Source organism: Canis lupus, chromosome 28 (genome assembly GCF_011100685.1).
Source record: "Canis lupus familiaris isolate Mischka breed German Shepherd chromosome 28, alternate assembly UU_Cfam_GSD_1.0, whole genome shotgun sequence".
Taxonomy (NCBI): Eukaryota; Metazoa; Chordata; class Mammalia; order Carnivora; family Canidae; genus Canis; species Canis lupus.
In genome coordinates, this window is record NC_049249.1 from 35,807,138 (window position 1) to 35,827,387 (window position 20,250).

General features: G+C 44.2%; 1 protein-coding gene across 2 annotated transcripts in view; it reads right to left on the reverse strand.

The window, feature by feature from the left end:
* The window catches only part of ADAM12 (ADAM metallopeptidase domain 12), a 329,385-nt gene that overhangs the window by 289,417 nt on the left and 19,718 nt on the right, over positions 1-20,250 (reverse strand). For both annotated transcript variants that reach the window (XM_038579090.1, XM_038579089.1), the window contains exon 2: positions 222-358. In XM_038579090.1, the coding sequence (XP_038435018.1) occupies positions 222-358 (137 nt within the window). The remainder of the gene's footprint in view (positions 1-221; positions 359-20,250) is intronic.

Below are 20,250 nucleotides of genomic sequence, written 5' to 3' on the forward strand. Positions count from 1 at the left end.
AATAACTTTCGACAGATGTAAATAACGCTGGGCCACCTATCAGGACTGTCACATCAAAACTGGTCTGTATTTCCTCTTAAGAATCAAGATTTCACTTTCTAAGAATAAAGTCAGCATTAAAATAAAGACAAGAGTTGAACAGAAGAATATGAATGCAGTTAATGTGGTTTTTGAACTTCAGCCATCGAAAGGTCATGAAAATAACAGAAAACACAACTGACCTTTGAGTGGATGCTCTCCGTTGGGTCCCAGAGGTCTCCGTTCAAGAGAGAGATGGGGACTACTTCATATGCTCCTTCCCGGCCCCCTCTTCCGGCCGCATGCATGGAAGGTGCTAATTGGGTTCCCAGGTTCACCCCTGTGTCAAAAAGAAAACAGACCCATTCTTCATTCTTGTCAGGAAGAGTCTGGCATCAGAAACTTAGGGCACAAATGACTCAGCGACAATATTTGCAAGGTGAAGGAAGCCAGGGAAACCGCGTTATCTACTGAGTCACGGTCAGTGTTAGAAGTGATGAATTCTCTATCAATCTAAGCAAACAGTTTTGTGACTTACGCCAAAGCTTATTTTTCCCTTCAAGTCCTGTGGCATGTGCTGGGTGATGATCGAAGTTAAAGTATATAATTCCGTCCTTCACCGAGCAACAAAAACACACAAGTGGTGACTTCTTAAATGATGAATTAATGCTTTGCTTAAGATCTGCTCCCTATTAAACGTCTCGAGGCTTTAGCTGTATTAAGACTAAATCCATTTACTTAAGTCCCAGTGAATCAGCTCAACACAATGCCAATTCTCCTCTCTGTACTAACGGAGGCTAATTTTATATGCTTCAGTGAGTGATTCTATAGACAAAATTAATTTGCCAGTTCAGACTGACTAGACTGGTTTATGTAAAAAAAAATTAAGTCATTCAATAAACTATTATATGATCTTGTTTCTTGGGGTCCTGTCGAACCAGTTAATGCCCTGACACAGGTTCAATTTAGCCCCAATTCCATAAACAATCCTAATGGAAAGTCTAACATTTTTTCTCTTCTGGAGAGTGTATCGCTTTCTCAACAAGTCGGGTAATTTCTCTGGGCTTGGTCTCCTATGAGGTCACGTTCCTGCTATTTGGTGCGACCACAGTATATCCCTCAAGGTAAAGGATGGGAGCAGATTCCCTCACATGTTATTCCCATTTCTTCAACCAGGACTCATAATTTTCAGACCTGAGTCATAATAGCACAGTTTTAAGTTACTAAGGAGTTCACATTTATTGGGCACAAATGGTATTGAAATTTTAATCCTAGACATTTTACAGTTCCCCAAATACTTTTAAATCCACACCATTTTATCATTCTCGATGTGGAAGTCTGCAGTTATATTCAGGTTACAAAAGGATTACTACTCGAGTATTAACTGTCTGACACAGACACTCCAGAAAATTCTCAAGCTGGTCACAAAGCATTTAAAATTCCCAGTTGTTAAGGGACTATGGGAACAGGGATGAGCAGAGAGTTAGGGATTTGGCCAGTGGCAGAGGAGGTGAGTGGGCCCATTGGCCTTGAGGGGCCAGGGGGATGCGAGGAGAGAGGACCATGAGCCACGTGAACAAGGAGAGGAGAGTGTGCATGCTCAGGGCTGGGACGAGCTGAGTTTTTTTTAGGATGAACCTAAGGGATGAGGGTTCTGGCTCTGTCACCAGAGGGGACGGTTCTAGTGGTGACATCTGTGGATACTGGTGGAGGGCTGGATGGAAGTAGACAGAATTTCTATCCAAATAGAAGATGCCAGAAGCCCTTCTCCTGGCTGCAGAGAGGGCAGCCATTGGCAGCATAGAGATTGTGCACAAATGCCCCTTGTCTACTGGCTTGATTTCATACCCCTCATTGTGCTCCCTGGTAGTGCAACATCACTACAAGTAGGGGCTTCGGGGTAAGACCTACCCCGGCACCAGCACCAACTCTTCCACGTATCAGCTGCGGGTCTCCGGTCCAGTTGTTTGCCCACCTGTTGGTTTGTTCACTCGTTCATTTACTCATTCAACAACTATGTATTCCCTGTCTACCTTCTGCAGACACTCTGATGTCTTCCATTCAAAAAACCCATCGTTTCTGCTTTGCACTAATGTCGCCTGGGTGGAGACAGCCCCTCTGCCCACACTACCAGGACCCTCATCTTTTAAATGCAGCTTAACCCCAGAAGACTCTGTTGTCTCCATCCGGGGCATCTAAGAGAGGCAGACCGATACAGGTGCCCTCATGACTTACGTTCTTGTATTGGAAGAAAGATGGGCAACAAGACCATTTCAGAGAAGAGTCAGGGGGGTCCTGTGTTATCCTTGCACCACTTCTGTAAAAGTGCAATGGTTTCCAAATTAAAGGTATTTAATATCCTTAAAAATGAGGTGATGGTAGAGTGCCGGGGAGGGCTGCCCTTGATGGATAGGCCAGGAAAGACCTTTACTTGTTGGGATGGGGGTGCACGTAAGCCCAGATGTGAAGAGGAGAACCTTCCAGACTCACACAGAGCCACAGGGAGAATGAGTCAGCAGAGGGACAGCAAGTACTTTCCTTGTCTATAAAATGAACCAGAGCATGGGGAGGCCAGGAAAAAATACGTGAGAAGCATAGAGAACAACGTCCACTTGTTTCACTGGCATCATCCTCGCCAAGACCCAGGTCTCTTGCTCAGGACTCTCAGTGGGATTCCCCTGCTGGGATTTACCAAAAGTTCATGCTGATCCAGTTATATAGCTCCTGCCGAGCCAGACTATAGAGTGCAATTAGCTGAATATATCTTAAAAGAGAGCAGGTGTGTTATTTGAATTGGACTCTAAGAAGGCTCCGAAATACCAGCAATTATGGAATAAGAATTGGAGATCCATCTGAACTTTCCCCTAAACCAATGAAAACCATGCCATGTGCCAAGAGTCACCGCGGCCAGTATTTTAATCTTTTGAAAAGTCGGGTAAAACCGTTAAGAAAGTGATTGTAAGCATTTAAAAATTTTCTCTACAAAAAACAAACCAATTTGATTATAAGTATTCCTGGCAGTTCTGGCAGTTACATTTCCAACACAAATGGATTGCTGACTTGAGTAGTTAGTCACAAATCCAGTTGTCCAAGGGCTTATTAAATCCAAAACAGGAGTTATGCATCACCCACCACCCAGCCACCGTTGGGGAAGACAGGATGCTTTCTAGGAGTATTCCAGCCACGCAGCTCAAAGACCTAGATCTTGACCCGGCCCGGACACTTGGAGAACAGTCTCTGCATGCAACAGAACTAGCTTGAGAAGCCATAGATCTTAGAAGGAAGGAGATGGAACCATCAGGTCCAGGTCTCCTGGGTAAATCATTAGCATGACTCTGCCAGCAGGGGAGCTGGGGGCGTTGCAAGTCCACAATCCTTGATTTGGGGGAAGCTGAGGAACCTTTGTGGGGCTTCCTACATGACAATCAGGCTGAAGCTTCACAAACCAAATACAAGGAACACTCTTGGTCCTCTGGAGCTTTTTCCTCCAAGACTCTTAATAGCAGAGAGTTATTTACTTTCCTGAAGGCAAAACGCTCCAAGCACTGAACACTTCTCTTTTTACCTACATATTCGGTCATCTTAATCCAAAAGAAGCCTTTTTTGGCTGACTTCTTTTTGTCCAAAAGGCTTTATTTCTAAATATTCCAAGGAGAATTTAGAGGCAGACTGTGCCAGCACTTGGAGAATGTTGTGCAACCTTAAGAAATTGAGTAACTGTGCTCTTTGCTGAGTACAGTATTTATTATCTATGTACATGGATAATGACGCCGTCCCTCAGCTTTTTAATTGGTTGCACAATACCCACCCCCAGCAGTATCTGTAGTCAGAAGACCATTTCTTATGAGCTTTGCTTATGTATTTGTACACTGGTATTTCTTTTAGATGATCCAAATAAAAATTTTATTTGTGCTGCATGGATAGACAGAATAAATTATACACAGCTGTGAGATATCAGAATGTATTTTATGGAGTGATCTTGTTGACAAACCATAAAAACAGGTCCTGAATGACGCGTATATCCAAGGCCTAGAAGCCCAGGGAAAAAATATGACCTTAAAAAATATACAGCTTGCATACATTTTGTTTTTCCAAATATTTGGGCATCAACAAAACTCGGTTGCCTAAATAAAAAAACGTGAATAGCTTATACTGGGGAGGAACTTTCAGCTTTTTTCTTCTGTTGGGGAACCAGATACACTGCTTGCCATTTTGATAAAATGGCCAGTTTGCTTCAGTATCATAGAGGGGTAAAAAGCATATTGGATAATTTGGTTTCTAACACAATTATCTTCTGTAATAATTAGCTTTACTTTCAAGGGAAGTGTCTATGTCTATTTTGCTTTTGTCCTCATCTGAGCTTTTCATCTCCAGACTTGATTGTGGCCAGCCAACAGGGAAGGTATGAGACCCAATTCCACAAGCAAGAAAGACTCTTTGCTGCAATGGCTTTTAAGGTCTTAGAAAAGCCAGTGATGAAGACACCCTCCTCAAAAGTGACTTCGGATTCCCCCCATGTGGCTCACCCAGAGCCTGGCTGCCTGTGGAAGTCCTGCCTCATTCCTGCTCTGGCCAACCCTCCTTTGCCTGCCTTACTAAGAATCACCACCTGACACCCACTGATGGGCTTTGGTTACACACAGGTGAAGACTGATGTGGAGTTCTTTAAGATTTTATTTATTTATTCATGAGAGACACAGAAAGAGGTAGAGACACAGGCAGAGGGAGAAGCAGCCTCCCTGCAGGGAACCCGATGTGGGACTCGATCCCAGGCCTCTGGGATCACAATCTGTCAAATCTACAGTGTTTGTCTGACCAAATCACACTAGTGGTGTGAAAATGACCACTGCCTGTCGATCATTAGGAAATGTCGGGCTTAGGTACCGATGGATATCCAGTCAGGCTGCCCATTAGGCCACTGGGGAAGCAAACCCTGATGAGATTACTAGTCAAGATAAAACTGCAACATCACACCTGGAGTTCTGCCTTTAAAGGGAAACCATTATCAACACCTGTGTGGACCTAAAAGGGGAGAATCGATCCGAGTTGCTCAAAGTAGGATTAAGATAAATAATACTTTTGACAATCTAACTGGGGAAAAAAAAATTTGAGGTAGCTGCGGACCAATCTGGGGACAAGGCTCTGGAAACTCATAAAGCATTTTCCTTAGCCCCAAGTATGTGAAAGCTAAAGAAAATTTTATAGAACTGACTGAGCTGCTCCTTATTGCAGGGAAATATGGTGGGAATGCTCCCATAAAGGACGAATCTATTTCCTTGGTTCAGATTCCTACTTGCAATCTTAACCAAATACCAATATCACTTTCATTTCATCTGCAGGCTCCCTGGGTGAAAATTAGGAATGTGATTTTTAAAATGACACAGCTCAGGGATGCTCAAAAGAACCAGGGCAAAAGTTAATCTGAAAAGAGTGATTTCAGAATGGAAAAACCTGAAAAACACTACTTCAAGTCAGATGATCAAGGGCAACATAAACAGCAACGTCATGTTGTCGGTATGTACTTTCATAGGATATGGTAAAAATGATGCTCTAGCTCTGCAGCCTTACTCCCCAAAACCCATGATCCCAGTCTAACCTGAGACAAATACCAACAGAGGTGCGTCCTAGAACATACGTGACTGGCACATCTTGAAGTGGTCAAGGTCATCAGAAACAAGGGTGCTCTACAAAATCCTCAGCACCAAGAGGAGCCCAAGGAGGTAGAAAACTATCATGTGTGATCACCTGCTGGATGGGATGCCCAAACAGAAAAAGGACAGGAGATAAAAAGTAATGAAATCTGAATAAAGTGCAAACTTCAGTTGAAAAAAATGTTAATTTTGGTTAACATCTTTTTTAACCTTAATTTTTGGTTCCTAAGCTATGATAAAAGTACAATATTAATGTCAGATGTTAATAACAGGGGAAAGTGGACATGGGGAATATGGAAATGGATCTATATGATCTTCTCGATTTTTCTATAAATCTAAAACGGTCCTTTAAAACAAAGTCTATTAATAATCACTTTTAAAACCTAATCTGAATCTTGGAGGAATGATGTTATTCTGGAGCAATACAGTGTCAAAAGCTCTGAGATGGCTGGTGACCACGGAAGGCTCCGAATACCAGCAAACTGGAGTGCTTGCCCTTACGGTTCTCATATCGCTCTCTATTCAGGTGGGAGGAAAGACACAGCAACTGCAGTCAAGCGAAAAGCATTAAGTAAGGCTTTCCTAGAGCAGGAGAAAGGCAGAGATATGGGGAATTAGTCGATCCTCAAGCAGCTGAAAGGCCCCCTACGTGTCCCAGATACTCTAGAGAACACAAAAATGACAAGTTGCTGTAAAAACTTCAAAATGTTTGGACGGCTGGCTACAAGGCTCTGGGGGGAGGGGGTACAGAAGGAAAAAGTTGGTTTAGGAAGGTGACACCAAGTGACAGTCACATGAATACTTTGACAAAAGGATGTCGAGGGATCCCTGGGTGGCGCAGCGGTTTAGCACCTGCCTTTGGCCCGGGGCGTGATCCTGGAGACCCGGGATCGAATCCCACATCGGGCTCCCGGTGCATGGAGCCTGCTTCTCCCTCTGCCTATGTCTCTGCCTCTCTCTCTCTCTGTGTGTGACTATCATAAATAAATAAAAATTTTTAAAAAAAAGGATGTCGAAACAGAACCAGACTCTCTTGGAGCCCAAGATTTTACTCGTCCACACTGGTGGGCTAAATTATCAAGATGAAGCCCAGTGTAAAGAAAGTAGCCATAGTGTCCTGAGTCAAAAGACACATCCCCCACCCATCACAGGCCTTATATGGGTGATCGCGGGCAAGTTGCTCTTCCTCGACACTCAGATCCTTTCTGTGTCCAGGAGGCTATGGGATCATCCATCATCCATTGAGTGAGGCTGATAAGAGGACCAAGTGAGATCATAGATGTAAAGTGTGCATGGGTGCCATTTAGCGTCCTTTTTTGCTCTAAAATCAGTGTTGGAAAGAAATACACTAAAATGCTCTTCCAGGTTTCTTCTGAGTGTTGGGGCTATGAATTCACTGTTTTTCTTCTTTATGTTTGCATGTATCTCTGATTTTTCTATAATCAGCACATACTACTTTTATGATGGATAAACTTTTATGATAAATTAAAAAATTAACTTACAAAGATCAATCATTTGGACTTGTGACAATAAACCAACTGCTTGAATGTTTTACATTCTTACCAGCTTTCCTGGCATCACAGATACACAGACTTGGGCATGCCAGAGGACAGAGTCCATTTGGAAATAAAAGCAATCAAGCACTATGGAACAATTACAATTTTGAAAAGATGTTTTATATGTCATTTCCAAACTCAAAGAAAGCTGATTATAGCTTCCCATAAATGTTTCAAATGGATTCATACCCCAAGTATTCATTGTCTCTACTACACAGAAAAATAATTCTCCGTGCCCACAGTGTACCCTGTTTGCAGGAAGCAAAATCATTTATGACATTAATTTATTTTTATACCTTTTGCTGGTCAATGGAAGCTAATGCAAGGACCATTTTACAAATGGTCAGACTGAACTACATGATTGTATGGATTATTTCTAATGTTGCTCAAAAACAAATGGCAGAACTAATGGCAAAACCCAAGGCCTTTGCATTTCAAATTCATTTTGCCCTTCATAACAGGGACCAAGACCTGCTGCAGGAATTCACTTGATTACTTTGGGGGTTTGGAGTGGGGTCAGAATTTCTCAAAATTGACTTTGCAAAAAATGGTATGGGGGGGTGCAGGGGGAAGGAATCAGTGATGAAAATCTATACTCCAGGAGTTTTTTTTTTCCTTTCTTTTTTTCTTTTTTCAGGAGCCATTTTTGAAAGTTAACAGCAAAAAGAATGAAAACTAGTTTATTCCACTCACTATCATAAATTTAGCAAATGGGAAGTACACAACAGCAAGGGAGTGGTCACATTACATCTACACCGGAAGCTCAGTTCCATCTGAGGGCACTCTCTAACATCCCCGGTGCACCCACCATCTTCTGCTACAATACACACTGATTTTGCAGCACCTGGCCATTCTCTGACCAGGTCTTGCCTTGTTCTACTCATCCCTCTTTCTTTGGCTTCCTTCTCTCCCTAAGGGACTTGAATACCCCCCAAGTCCCAGCTCTGGGCCATCCTCCCTCTCTGTTCTGATCGTTCCCCACAGAACTCATTAACATTAAACTGATGTTGCCCAAATCGATATTTTCCCATCTGGAGAACTCACCCAAGTGCAGTCTGTATTACAACACCTCCTGGGCATTTTAATTCCTATGTCTTGTCATCATCATCACCTCAGATCCAGCATGTTTAAAAATCAAAGGTTTCATTCCATTCCCCAGTCAGGCAACAAACTATTCTGTATCACACATTTCTTGCCAATGCCACTGCCATTCACTGCTCCTTAAGTTCCATGGTCACATGGCTGGGTGATCTGACACAGTCCTTGTCTTATGGCCCATAGTCAACAGCTCCAACGAGTGTCTTTGTGCTTTGTGTTGGTCTCTCTTGTTTTCCCCAAAGTCTCCTACTTCTTAATTGAATCCTTCTAGATAACCTCATCACCAGCCAGTTCTCCCTCTTCCAATCTTAAAGGAGAGGTACAGTTGAAGAGAGCAAAAACCTACAGTGTTGTTTTCCATCAAGGGAATGTGACGTAAATGCCCGAAGGCAGTAGAGAGCAGTCAGTGTGGCTACAGTGGAGTGGATGATGGGATGGAGAGTGATGTGAAAAGCACAGGTGGTAAACAAGGCCTGGATTGTGGTGGGCCTTCCAAGGCAGAGTTTGGATGTTATTTGATTGCAATGGGAAGGCATTCTAGAATACAGTAGTAAGCAGAAACACTGGAAACACACTGGAAACATTCTCTCCACGGAGAGTATGAAGGTTAGAGAAGAATGGATAAATGAGAACCATTCATAGGACAAAAATGCAGTGTTGAGCACAGGTGACATGATCGACAAGCACTTATCGATCACAATGGTGAGCACTAATTGATCAACTGTACACACCAAGCCCCACTCTAACTCTTTAAAGGTTTAACTTGTTTAAACTGCACTACACTCTATGAAGTTTATCTTCATGTAATACATGAGAAAACAGGCACAGGGAAATTAAGCCCATGGTCAAATAAATCATGAAGCCAGGAGGCCAATCCACACAGCAAAGTTCTAGGATCTGTGCTCCGGCCATACTGCATGATATATTAACAATCACTCTGGCCTGGAAACACTTGGAATAAGATTCAATCCTTTCCTCTGTCCTAAAATCCTAGAACTTCATCCCCTGATCACTTTATCTCACTTGCTCTGTTGTGACCACGCTGATCACCCTTCTGACACCTTAGTATACCCAGCTATGTCCTACCTCATGTTCTTTGCATTTACTGCTCCCTCTGCTGAAGATTTCCAACTCTCAAACCTTTGCATGACCCCAAATCTCATTATTCATGTCTCAGCTCAAAAGTTACCACTTCAGAGAAGCTTTCTCCCAACCCAAGATCCTCTCTAGCCCATCATCCCATGCTGTTCCTTTCACAGCAACTTGTAAGTACCTGAACTTGTTTTATTTATTTATCCCTTTGTCTGTCCCTACTTCCCAATCTAAAATCACAAGAGAGTAGGGGCTTTGTCTGTCAAATTCACTGTTATATCCTCATGGGTATGTATTTATTTGTAGACACGTATTTATTTAATGGATTATTACCAAACCAATGAAAAGTTCCCACAGTCTTGGGGCGATCATAATGACATGCGGGAGTGCGTCGGGGCTTGGTTCTCAGCTTGGAGGTTCTGACAGGTGATTTTTAGCTTACCCAGCAATGTCTGGTCCCTTTGCAGGTCAATGCCCAGAACAAACCCACATGTGTCTTATTTATAAGCCAGAATTCCAATTTACTTATTTTTTATGAGAAAGAACTGACAAGTCAACCAGAATCCTCATCTAAGGCATTTTGCTCATTATCTTCCCAGCAGGAAATCTTTGAAAGGCCAAATTAAGATCAGAACTAAGAACTGAGGGACCATTATAGAAATTGTGATCGTGAAAGCCCAATATTTCCTTCTCAAGAGTGTGTACCTGCCATGCTAGCCAAGGGAGAGCTGAATCTCAGCAAGCATGCGGCACACCAAAAGTAAGCAAGCAGAGGCTGATTATTTGAACTTGACTCTACAGACTTCAGGAGCTCTCGAAGGCCAGCTCTCAAATAATTATTAACTCATAAGGTAGTTGCTTCTCATACCACCATTTGGAAGACTTCATCTTCTTTATGAGAAAAATGCACTTTAGGTTTTACCTCAGATAATAGATTATGGACCTGAAACCCCATGTGTGTTTATGAGAAAATATATTCAGAATTCCAAGATGCAACACCATATCCTCTGCCTCATGTCCCTATGACAGGAACTTTCCCTCCCCCTTCTCTACCTGCTGATGCTCAGCTGTAGGAACTCCTGGGGCTCAAGCAGTTAGGGGAGTGGGAACAGGGCAAGACTGGGAGTCTTGGCTTCACAGTGGTACTTGGACACAATAAGGATGGGGGATTCATGGGAATAAGGTAGGGAGCACCTGCCCAAATCCTACTGACCAAGGGAAAAGTGTGGTTATCTGAAGGCAGGTGCCAATAGTATTTTTACAACTGTTGATATTCTAGTTGTTGACTTTGCTGGTTGAATTGGAGGGACCCAAATGGGAATCCTAACTTAGTCAAACAGGATAAACAAAACTATTGTAACACAGGGTTAGAGTCCTGAGTTCAGAGACATTTTAATTCTATGAGATTTGATAAATATTTATCAGGCATACGGAATGACTTAGGGGCACTTTTAATAATTTCAATTAGAAACACTTTCATTCTGGAACACCCGGGTGGCTCAGTGGTTGAGTGTCTGCCTTTGGCTCGGGATGTGACCCCCAGGGCCTGGGATTGAGTCTCACATCAGGCTCCCCACGGGGAGCCTGCTTCTCCCTCTGCCTATATCTCTGCCTCTCTCTCATGAGTAAATAAAAGGAATCTTGAAAAAAAAAAAAAAAAAAAAAAACAACTTTCATTCTCAGTGTTTGTCTGGCTTAGGAACTTTTAAACAATTTCCTCTTGATAATACAAATCTTTAGTCTGATCTATTCCCATGAAACAACAGAACTGGCCAATCCTGTACTAGCCAACAAGCATCTTAGCAGAGCAAGTGGATCTGTAGGCTGTCATTGCCCCAGCCTAAAATTCGTATGAATGCTGAATTAATTGTTTTAAATGGATTTTCAATCCTCTATAAAACAGGCACAGATATGCCACCCAAGTGTCACCATTATGAGGGGACCACAGTCACTACTGCAAGTTTGTCTTGTCTTTCCCTCTCCTGGCTGGTCACACCGGGTAGCACGGTGGCATCAACAAGAGGAGGCACAAGGTTCCGCAGCCTCCCCGCACTAAGGAATGCTGAAGGCAGGGGAGAATGGGTGGGGAGTGGGCCGGGTGCCCTCCTGCCCTTTGCTGGATGTGAAGCAGGACTGTTTTCTGTTTATTCACCAGGGATCAGGGCCTGGCAGGTCGACTTAGTAGTCAAACTACAGCCGAAAGGGCTCAGTAGCCAAAAGTTCTGAAAAAAGCCCGCTCAAAAATAGTTGAGCATTTGTGGGGCACTTGGGTGGCTCAGTTGGTTAAGCCTTCACCTCTGGATTTCAGCTCAGCTCATGCTCTCAGGGTCATGAGATCAAGCCCTGCATCAGGCTCCACACTCAGCGGGGAGGCTGCTGTCTCTTATCATCTGCTCCTCCCCCTATTCGCACCCTCTCTCCAATAAATAAAATTTGAGCATTTGTAAAGAAAAAAAAAACATTTCCCACATTTCCTCATTGTTTTAATATGCATTTGTCATTCAAGGTAAAGTTTTTCATATTTTTACCAGTAATTTTCATTCTTAATTGGGGGGATTATGTTTTCCTATCTCCTGCCCATTTTTCATTGTTTGGATTTACTGATATGAAATGTGATGTGTTAAGAATATTAAACGGGCTCATTTTTAAAAATGAACAAGCAACCAAACAACTCCCGAGTCAGCCAGAGTCCGCCCCAAGGGTGGAGGTGGCCGTCACCTCCCGCGGCGACTCCCCTCCTGCTGCTCAGGAACCATGGGGGGTGGTGGTGGTGGGGACCCACGGGGATGTCAGCCTCTGCCTCACTGGGATCCTTCTGATGCGCGCCACAGAGGGCACGATACTCAACCCCCATGAGAGAGCCGAGGACATCAGAGGAGATGACCTGCGGAAAGAAGGCCTGGGGGGCTCAGTGCTTGAGCATCTGCCCAGGGTGTGATCCCAGGGTCCCGGGATCGAGTCCCGCATCGGGCTCCCCGCAGGGGGCCTGCTTCTCCCTCAGCCTGTGTGTCACTCATGAATAAATAATCTTAAAAAAAAAAAAAAAAAAGAGTGATCCGAGTTGAAGCAGAAAACCAACTGCAGCTGACCTGATCCAGGAAGGGGACGCCAAAGGGGTGCCACCTGGAGCAGGGTCTGCGCTGGTGCTGTTGTTGGGGCGGGGGGGAGGGCAGGGAGGACCATGTCCCGGGTCTGCCCACACTGGGGTGGGGGAGGGGGGCACAATCAGAAAGGTCTGGAAGGCTGAGCAAGTGGATGCCTCTAAGAAGTCAAAGGGGCTACCCCGCGCCCAAGGGCAAGTGCCCGCCTCACTGTGCGGAGCCACTGCCCGTGGGCCCCAGCAGCCCCGCCGTTACCCTGTGCACTCCGGGCACGCGCTCCCCTGGCCCCCATGGCATTGCAAACTCCCCAAACCCTCACCCCTGAGGAATTCGCTTTGCCAGGCCAGTTTAGGAGGACAGACCATAAGCCAGGATCTATGTAGGGCTGCCAGACGGAGCAAACAAAATCACGACGGCCGGTTCAATCTGAATTTCAGATGAACAGCAAGTGAGGCTTTGGGTTTTTGTTTTGTTTTGTTTTGTTTTTTTTGTTTTTGGCTTTGGGATTTTTGTTTGGATTTTTAAAATAGAAGCATGTCCCCCGCGATACTCTGCGATCAGAGATGGGAGACTCAGACTCGCGCGGCGTCCTCCGTGTCACCGGGCGGCCTGGGAGCCCGGCCCCGCCAACAGCTCGCTGGCCCACTGAGCCAAAGACTTCATGCAATTCCTAGGAGCACATTCGGGTGTCGGAACTTGGAGCTAAGGTGAGAAGGCCCGCAACGTAATTGTCCTCCATCAGTTCGGAGTGGATGACACTATCTGCCGTGGCCAAATAACCCAGTGACACATTTCCAAGGGGAAAGAGAGATCGTCAGCTCGCTCGAAAGCACACCTCTTAAGTAACTGGATCCTCTTAATCTCGCAGCTTGTGTAACCCAGCTGCTGCAAGACAAAATCTATACACAATAAAGAGTTTCATTCAGGGGTCCACATGACTCCATCCGTCACTGAAGCACATGTTTGGCACGGATTGAAAGCCAAAAGCAGTCTAACAAATATTTCAAAACTGAATTTATATCTTTCTAACACATGGTTTATATACGGATGTAATACCTAGAGAGCTTTTCAGTTCTCAAATAATATCCTGGCTAAACTACAAATGATGTCTGCAGCAGACCACAAGACCAAAATTATTTGCTTTTTAAATATGTTAAAGAAAGCTAAGTTTATGAGGGGGCGGCTGCCAGAGATGCCTGCTTTAGCATGCAATTGTTATAAGGGAGCAGAATCCAAATACGTCCACTGTAAGCTAAATATTTGCATAATTCCTTATTCAAAGAGGGAGCTCCTCTCTGAAGCTCCAGCTTCAGGGATGAAACAACAAGGACCCTGAACTCCTATTTTCAGATACGTCCTCCATCTAGGAAACCGTTTGAATGTCACTCTGTGACAGTGCACGAAGGATGTTTGCTCCTGGGGTCCCGAGGCAGAAAAAGTTAGCATGATGGCTTTCTCAGCCTGTGAGCATGCTCAGGTATAGTAGCCTGTCCCAAGTGGCTTTCCCTTAAGACTAATTTCTAGATGAAACCTGAAAACTACTGAAAGACAAATGTCTTCTCTTCAGTGTCAAAAAGCCACATGTTTGTAGACTTTCTTGTCTTCGTGTTTTCCAGTTGCCCTCCACGTGTCTGATAGCTGGGGAGACACAGCTTCAGTCTTTTGGGAAACAGATGGTATTTGCCACTCACGGGGCTGGTGCACCCCGATAAATACTCCAATACCCTCTCTGCTCCCAAGAATAACATGGGAAAACCCAAAATTATCAGCAAGCAGTATCCCCGCACTGGCACCCACTGAAATTCTACTAACTTTTCCCATGTGTCCCCAAGATTGCTTTCCAAGGAGGGATGGGGCCAGAGAGAGGGGGAGCAAAGAAATCATCCCATCGATTTTCTGCAGAAATACAATTTATATTTTTTAACTTGACAGTATTAGCAGACATCAGAGCCACATGGAGAGAAACTCTCCTCCCAAAAACACACGCACATGCTCTAGAGGGCAGACTCTGAGAAGGGGGGAGGGGAGGGGACAGGAATTCAGGCCAAAGACAGGGACAGCTGCTTGCAGTGTTGTCCCCACAGCAAGCCTCACCTAGCCCCACAAGGTGACCAGCATTTTAGGAAGCTCTTGCCCCCAGGGCCTGACTTTGCACATTTCTTGGAGGGCTTTGCATAGCAACCTGAGTGCAGGAAGGAGCCTGTGCATCGGAGATGGCAGTCTGGCCCCGCTCTCAGCCAAAGGTGGTGCCAAGCCACCTGGGCCCCCTGAGCCTTCAGTCTGGCCCCTGGTCTCCCCTCCAGTTTCAGGTTTCTGGCATGACCTGGACCTCACCAGACGTGGCCTGGTTGTGACCAGTGCTCCTGCCAGCCCTGCCTTTGCCAGCCCCATCCAAGTCAACAGGCTCTCCCAACTTGATGCACAGGCCAGTTCTCTGCCTCACTGGAAGTCACTCTGCACCGCCAAGGTGCAACAGATCCTTGTCCCACCAGGAGAGCTGCCCAAAGCCTCCCACGAGGACCTCTGGGCAGCATGTATAGTCTTCCTGACATGGAGCCTTGTGCCACAGCATGTGGACATCACCTGGCCACCTGGGGCTGGCCTCTTAACAGAGGCTTTTACTTTGAGCCCCAAGCTGCAGCACCTGGGACCTACCACATGCTAAATAAATGTGCTGAACAAATATGATTGAGGGGATGAGGTCCAGAAGGCATCACACAAGATGTGTGAAAATGCTCTTGCTGACAGTTTGGGCTCAGAGAGAAAATACCAACCTCCTCATCAATGAGACAACACCTCCATCTGTGCCCTGCTCCCCCAGCATCCTCTCTTCCGATGAGGGCATGGAGCCCCCAGGGGCACCAGTTGGTTTCAGGTGTCATCCACATATCCTATGATTCAGGCCTCAGCCTTCACCTGGCCTTTGGATTCACACCTAGGAGTGGATAGTTGGAAGCACTTGCAGGTCACTGGAAGGCTCTAGGCCTTCTCCCTCTTCTCAAAATAAGAGGGTCACCAAATCATTCTGGGATCTTCATTGAAGGAACTCAGACCTTGAGTGTCTCAGGACCCACACACATCAGTACCGCTGCTGGCTGGGTACGAGATGCCCTCAGGATACTGGTCACAGGGGACACATTATTCCCTTTCCAAACCCCTTCCACGTCTTTTAATTAGGGCAACATCTGTTTTCTTATAATAGACCTAACAGCTCTCCAGCCACTGGCTGACCACCCTTCTTCATAAAGGGAGTGGGCACATCCTTGCTGTCTGGCTGTGATTTAATAACCTTGCTGTGCTTTCCTCCCACTTATTTTTACACTATTTGTGACAAGTGATACTGGCCTTCCATTTATATTATGGAAGTACAATTTCCTCCTTAAATAAATTTATATAAACTATGCACATGTTGACTTAAGGGAGAATGTAAGATAAATTAAGAAAAGAAGTTATTCAAGTAAATGATAGCACACGTGAGATCCACATTTGTAAAAAGTCATGAAGTTCTTAATGCCAAGTCGGGAGACTTGATAGTGCATAGATTGCTTAGGCCACAGCTGGTCCACACTGCTATGTGTTGATTACTGAAGCTGCTCTATAAATAAGCAGGCCCCCACCCCAGCAGAGAGGAGATCCTGATTCAGGGTGCAGCACCAATTGTGTACAAATCTGCATTCATAACAAGCCCCATGGGGTATTCCAATGCAGGCCATCTGGTAGACCAGCAGTCTGAGAGTCCCTGGCCTTTGAATCAACAATCCTTGACCTCTGCCCTAAAATCAAAGCACAAAGGCTGCTCTTATGGAAAGCACGTCCCTATTTGCTGATTCCTACTCTGAACAGAGCAGGCTTCACTCTACTCCTCTAGGATACCTATTCTTTCATCCACGAGACATCTGCTCATCTCCTCCATACAAAATACAGCCCATAGATTGAGAGAATTACCACCCACTCCCTATGTTCAAATGGATGCAATACCTAGTGAGTGCAGAGGTAGGAGACACATATCGAGAGCAATGAGCTCACAACCTCATGAGGCCATTATTGAACCCACCAGCCTCTACTGAGCACGTGCTAGGTCACAGGCCCTTGGGGCTGAGGGTTAAAAGGTCACAAGCCCAACTTGAAACATTTCACAGTATGAAAGGGAGCAGACAATGGTGTCAGACCAAGACAGTGGAGTACCCAGGGAGAATGCCTACCAACTTGGAGAAAGGAACCAGCAGGTACAGATGGGAGGACAGTAGACAAGGAGGTGGGACCTCAAGAACCAAGGGACAGAGGTTCGCAGGCACAAAGGGGAGGCAAGGAGAGCAGCATCCAGGGCTGAGAAAGCAACATATGTAGTTAAGTAGCCACGTGGATGATAAAACAGGGCAGACACGGTGGTCACATTAGCGTGTCACTCTTTCTGTTTCATCTGCAGAGGATCTCAGCCTGTGTATTAAAGAGCTAAATTCTGGGAGGGCCTCTGGTAGCTGAATGGAGTAACTAGAAGATGCATGGGTTCTAAAGCTAACCGCTGCTCACAAGTGGACAAAGGGAATAGAAGCCAGCTCCAGCCTGGGCCTGCTCATATACCTTTTGGGAGAGTTCATATTGAACCCGGAATCTATAAAAAGAATGGGAAACTGCCTTCTGTAACCAGTTGACTGCTAGGGCACAGCGAGCCCTAGGCTTCCAGCTGTCCTTACTCGGGAAACACACTCTCCAGGGATAATGTCCTTTTGCGAGTCTAGAGGATCGCGTTTTAACCCCAGCTAGGGGGCTCAGGTTCACAGCACATTCTTGTGCCTAAATGTAACACCAAAGGAAGGCAGCCCATTTAAATTTGAGATGACAGATTTTAAATAATTTTTCCACTGATAAAAAAAAAAAAGTCTTTAAAAGTTATCTGGGGCACCTGGTTCACTTAGTAGAGCATGCGACTCTTGATCTCTGAGTCATGAGTATGAGCTCCAGGTTGGGGGTAGAGGTTAAATAAACATTTAAAAAAAAGATATTTGCATGTATTTACTTATTTTCCATTGATACTTCATCTGTGCCTCCATGAAATCCTGCTCCTTCCCGTTTGGTATCTTTCTTTGGACAAATCATTTGACCTTTTTAGCCTTGCCTTCCTCATCTAAAAAAATGACAGATTTATGGGTTGTCACTGTGGCTTTTGGAGGTTCCAAGAGTGTGGTATTGTGGTTTTTGGAGTCATTTTTATTAAAGGAAAAGACTAAGAGTGTGTCCCATCATAATACTGGTTTAATGCACCTGGCTCCTGCCCTCCAATCAACCCTTGGCTTTAAGTAACTAGAAGTCCTCTGTTCTGGGAGGAGGGTCAAGGACAGATCCAGGAGTGACCACACACGCACATGGTATCCAGCATGCAGTAGGCACACCACGAACATCTGTGGAGGGGATGGTGCAAAGGGTAGTATCCATACAACTGGGTGAGTTTCTAGTCTCTTAAGTGTCTCTAAAATCCCATATTCTGTCTACCTTACTAGCAATTACACATGAAAATAACATTTATGTTTAATTTTTTTAAAGTAGGGCCTTAATGGGAAAAATGCTTCATGCTGCAAACTGATTGGCTATTCAAAAAGAAAGCTCTGTGGGAGAAAAAGTACTCAGACACATCCAAGTCTTCCAATGTGTTCATTTGTAAAGTGAGCGCCGTGGAGCTGACAGTGGCAAGATCCCCTATAATGACGCTAAGACATTTTGTTTGTTTTTAAAGGAATGTTCAAATAAGATAGTCAATCAGTGAAACTCTAAATCTACATTCTTCATTTTGGAGTACTGGCACCATAAGGAGATGGAAGTTTTTCACATATTTATATTAAAACTTGCACTGGTCTCAGAATTTGTTTTTATTTTTTTTTTAATTTTTATTTATTTATGATAGTCAGAGAGAGAGAGAGAGAGGCAGAGACACAGGCAGAGGGAGAAGCAGGCTCCATGCACCGGGAGCCCAATGTGGGATTCGATCCCGGGTCTTCAGGATTGCGCCCTGGGCCAAAGGCAGGCGCTAAACCGCTGCACCACCCAGGGATCCCCCTGGTCTCAGAATTTAGTCATTCACAGAAAATGTGCCCCACAGAGATCTGACATCAATCCTCAAACAAGAATCCTCTGCAGAAAAAGGAAACATTTTTTTAAGTAAAAATGTGTCCAATTCTGTCTAATGAATACTACACATCAAAATATATGGGAGAAAGCCAAAAATTTACTGACAGGAATATGTACAGTTTTAAATGTGTTTATGATCTAGAGATATGAACATAAATAAACCAGCCAAATAACAAAGCCAACAATGAAAGCTAGGAGGAAGGAGTTAAAAAATAAATAAAAGCAGAAATTACTAGATTAGAAACCACAAATAAAAGCAATAGATTCAATGACTAAATCCAAAACTTAATTCTTCAGACAGACTACATCCATATCCAAAATTCTGATAAGTCCAAGCAAGGAGAAAGATAAAGACAGAGAAATGGATATAATTATAGGTATAAAATTTAAATTCCAATCAACTACTACACATTCTTTATACAAATAAGTCTGAAAACATGGGTAGAAGATTTTCCAGGAAAAGTTGTTACCAAAATTGGCTCAATAAAGAAATAGCAAAACCAATGGCCATGTAAGTAGTTGAAAATCTGTAAGAGATTTATGTTCCATAGAGATTCTGGGCCCAGATAGCGTTAAGGGAAAGTTTTGAAAGCCCAAATGACAGATTATTCTTGTATTATTTTTACTGTCCCAAAAAACACACACACAGTCAAAGGCAGGACAAAGGAAACTTGAGGATTATGGCTGGTTGCTGGAATGGCCCTAATACTTCATTCTCCCCCATCTGAGCCCCACTGAGCCCTTTGCTTTGGGACTGAGATTTAGCATTGCAGCTCCTCCTGCCAACCCCACATGCCTGGATTTTGGGTTTGGCTACCCGACATGGTAATGAATGCTAGTAGGTCTGACCCAAGCAGAGGTTAGAAATGGGCTTGAGCCTTAGAGCTTGTTAGTTCTTGTGTGTCTGCTGGCCCCATGAGAAGGTGCCAGGGCTAGCCTGCTGGCGGGATGGGGGAGACTCATGGAGCAATGCCCACAACCACCAGATCAATAGTCAGTGCCCCCCGCCGAGACAAGAACTGCCCCGTGTGGATCTCTGACTCACAGACTCAATACTTGCTTTATGGTTTTAAGCCACTGAATTTGGGGCCAATTTATTGAGCAGTATTATTATGTCAGTAAACAACTGAAGACCACTTTGCCTTCCTAATTTAGATGTGAAAAATCTTAATTAGAATACTAGGAAATTAAATTCAGCGGCATATTAAAATATGATATACCTTAAAAGAGTTAGATATGTCCCCCAAATGTAAGCATGTTTTGAAATTGGGAAGTCCATCAATGAATAATTATATTAAAATGTTAATGAATATTTGCATCAGAGGGTCAAAGGATTCAAAAAGAGAGGAGAAAGGAAAAGATGTGGTGTCTCAGTGTCTAAAAGACAGTTAATAAAATTCGATACCTAATGCTGATTCTTAAAAATTCCTATTTTAAAACTAGAAACAAATTCTTCCATAAAATAATGAACTTGCACCTTAAATCTATAGTCAATATCACAATCAATGGCGAAAAAAATCAGAGGCCTTCCCGCGAAAGCCCAAAACATAAAAGGGGATGCCTACTATTTGCACAAGTTTTTAGAACTTCTTTATATTTGAGGGACTATAA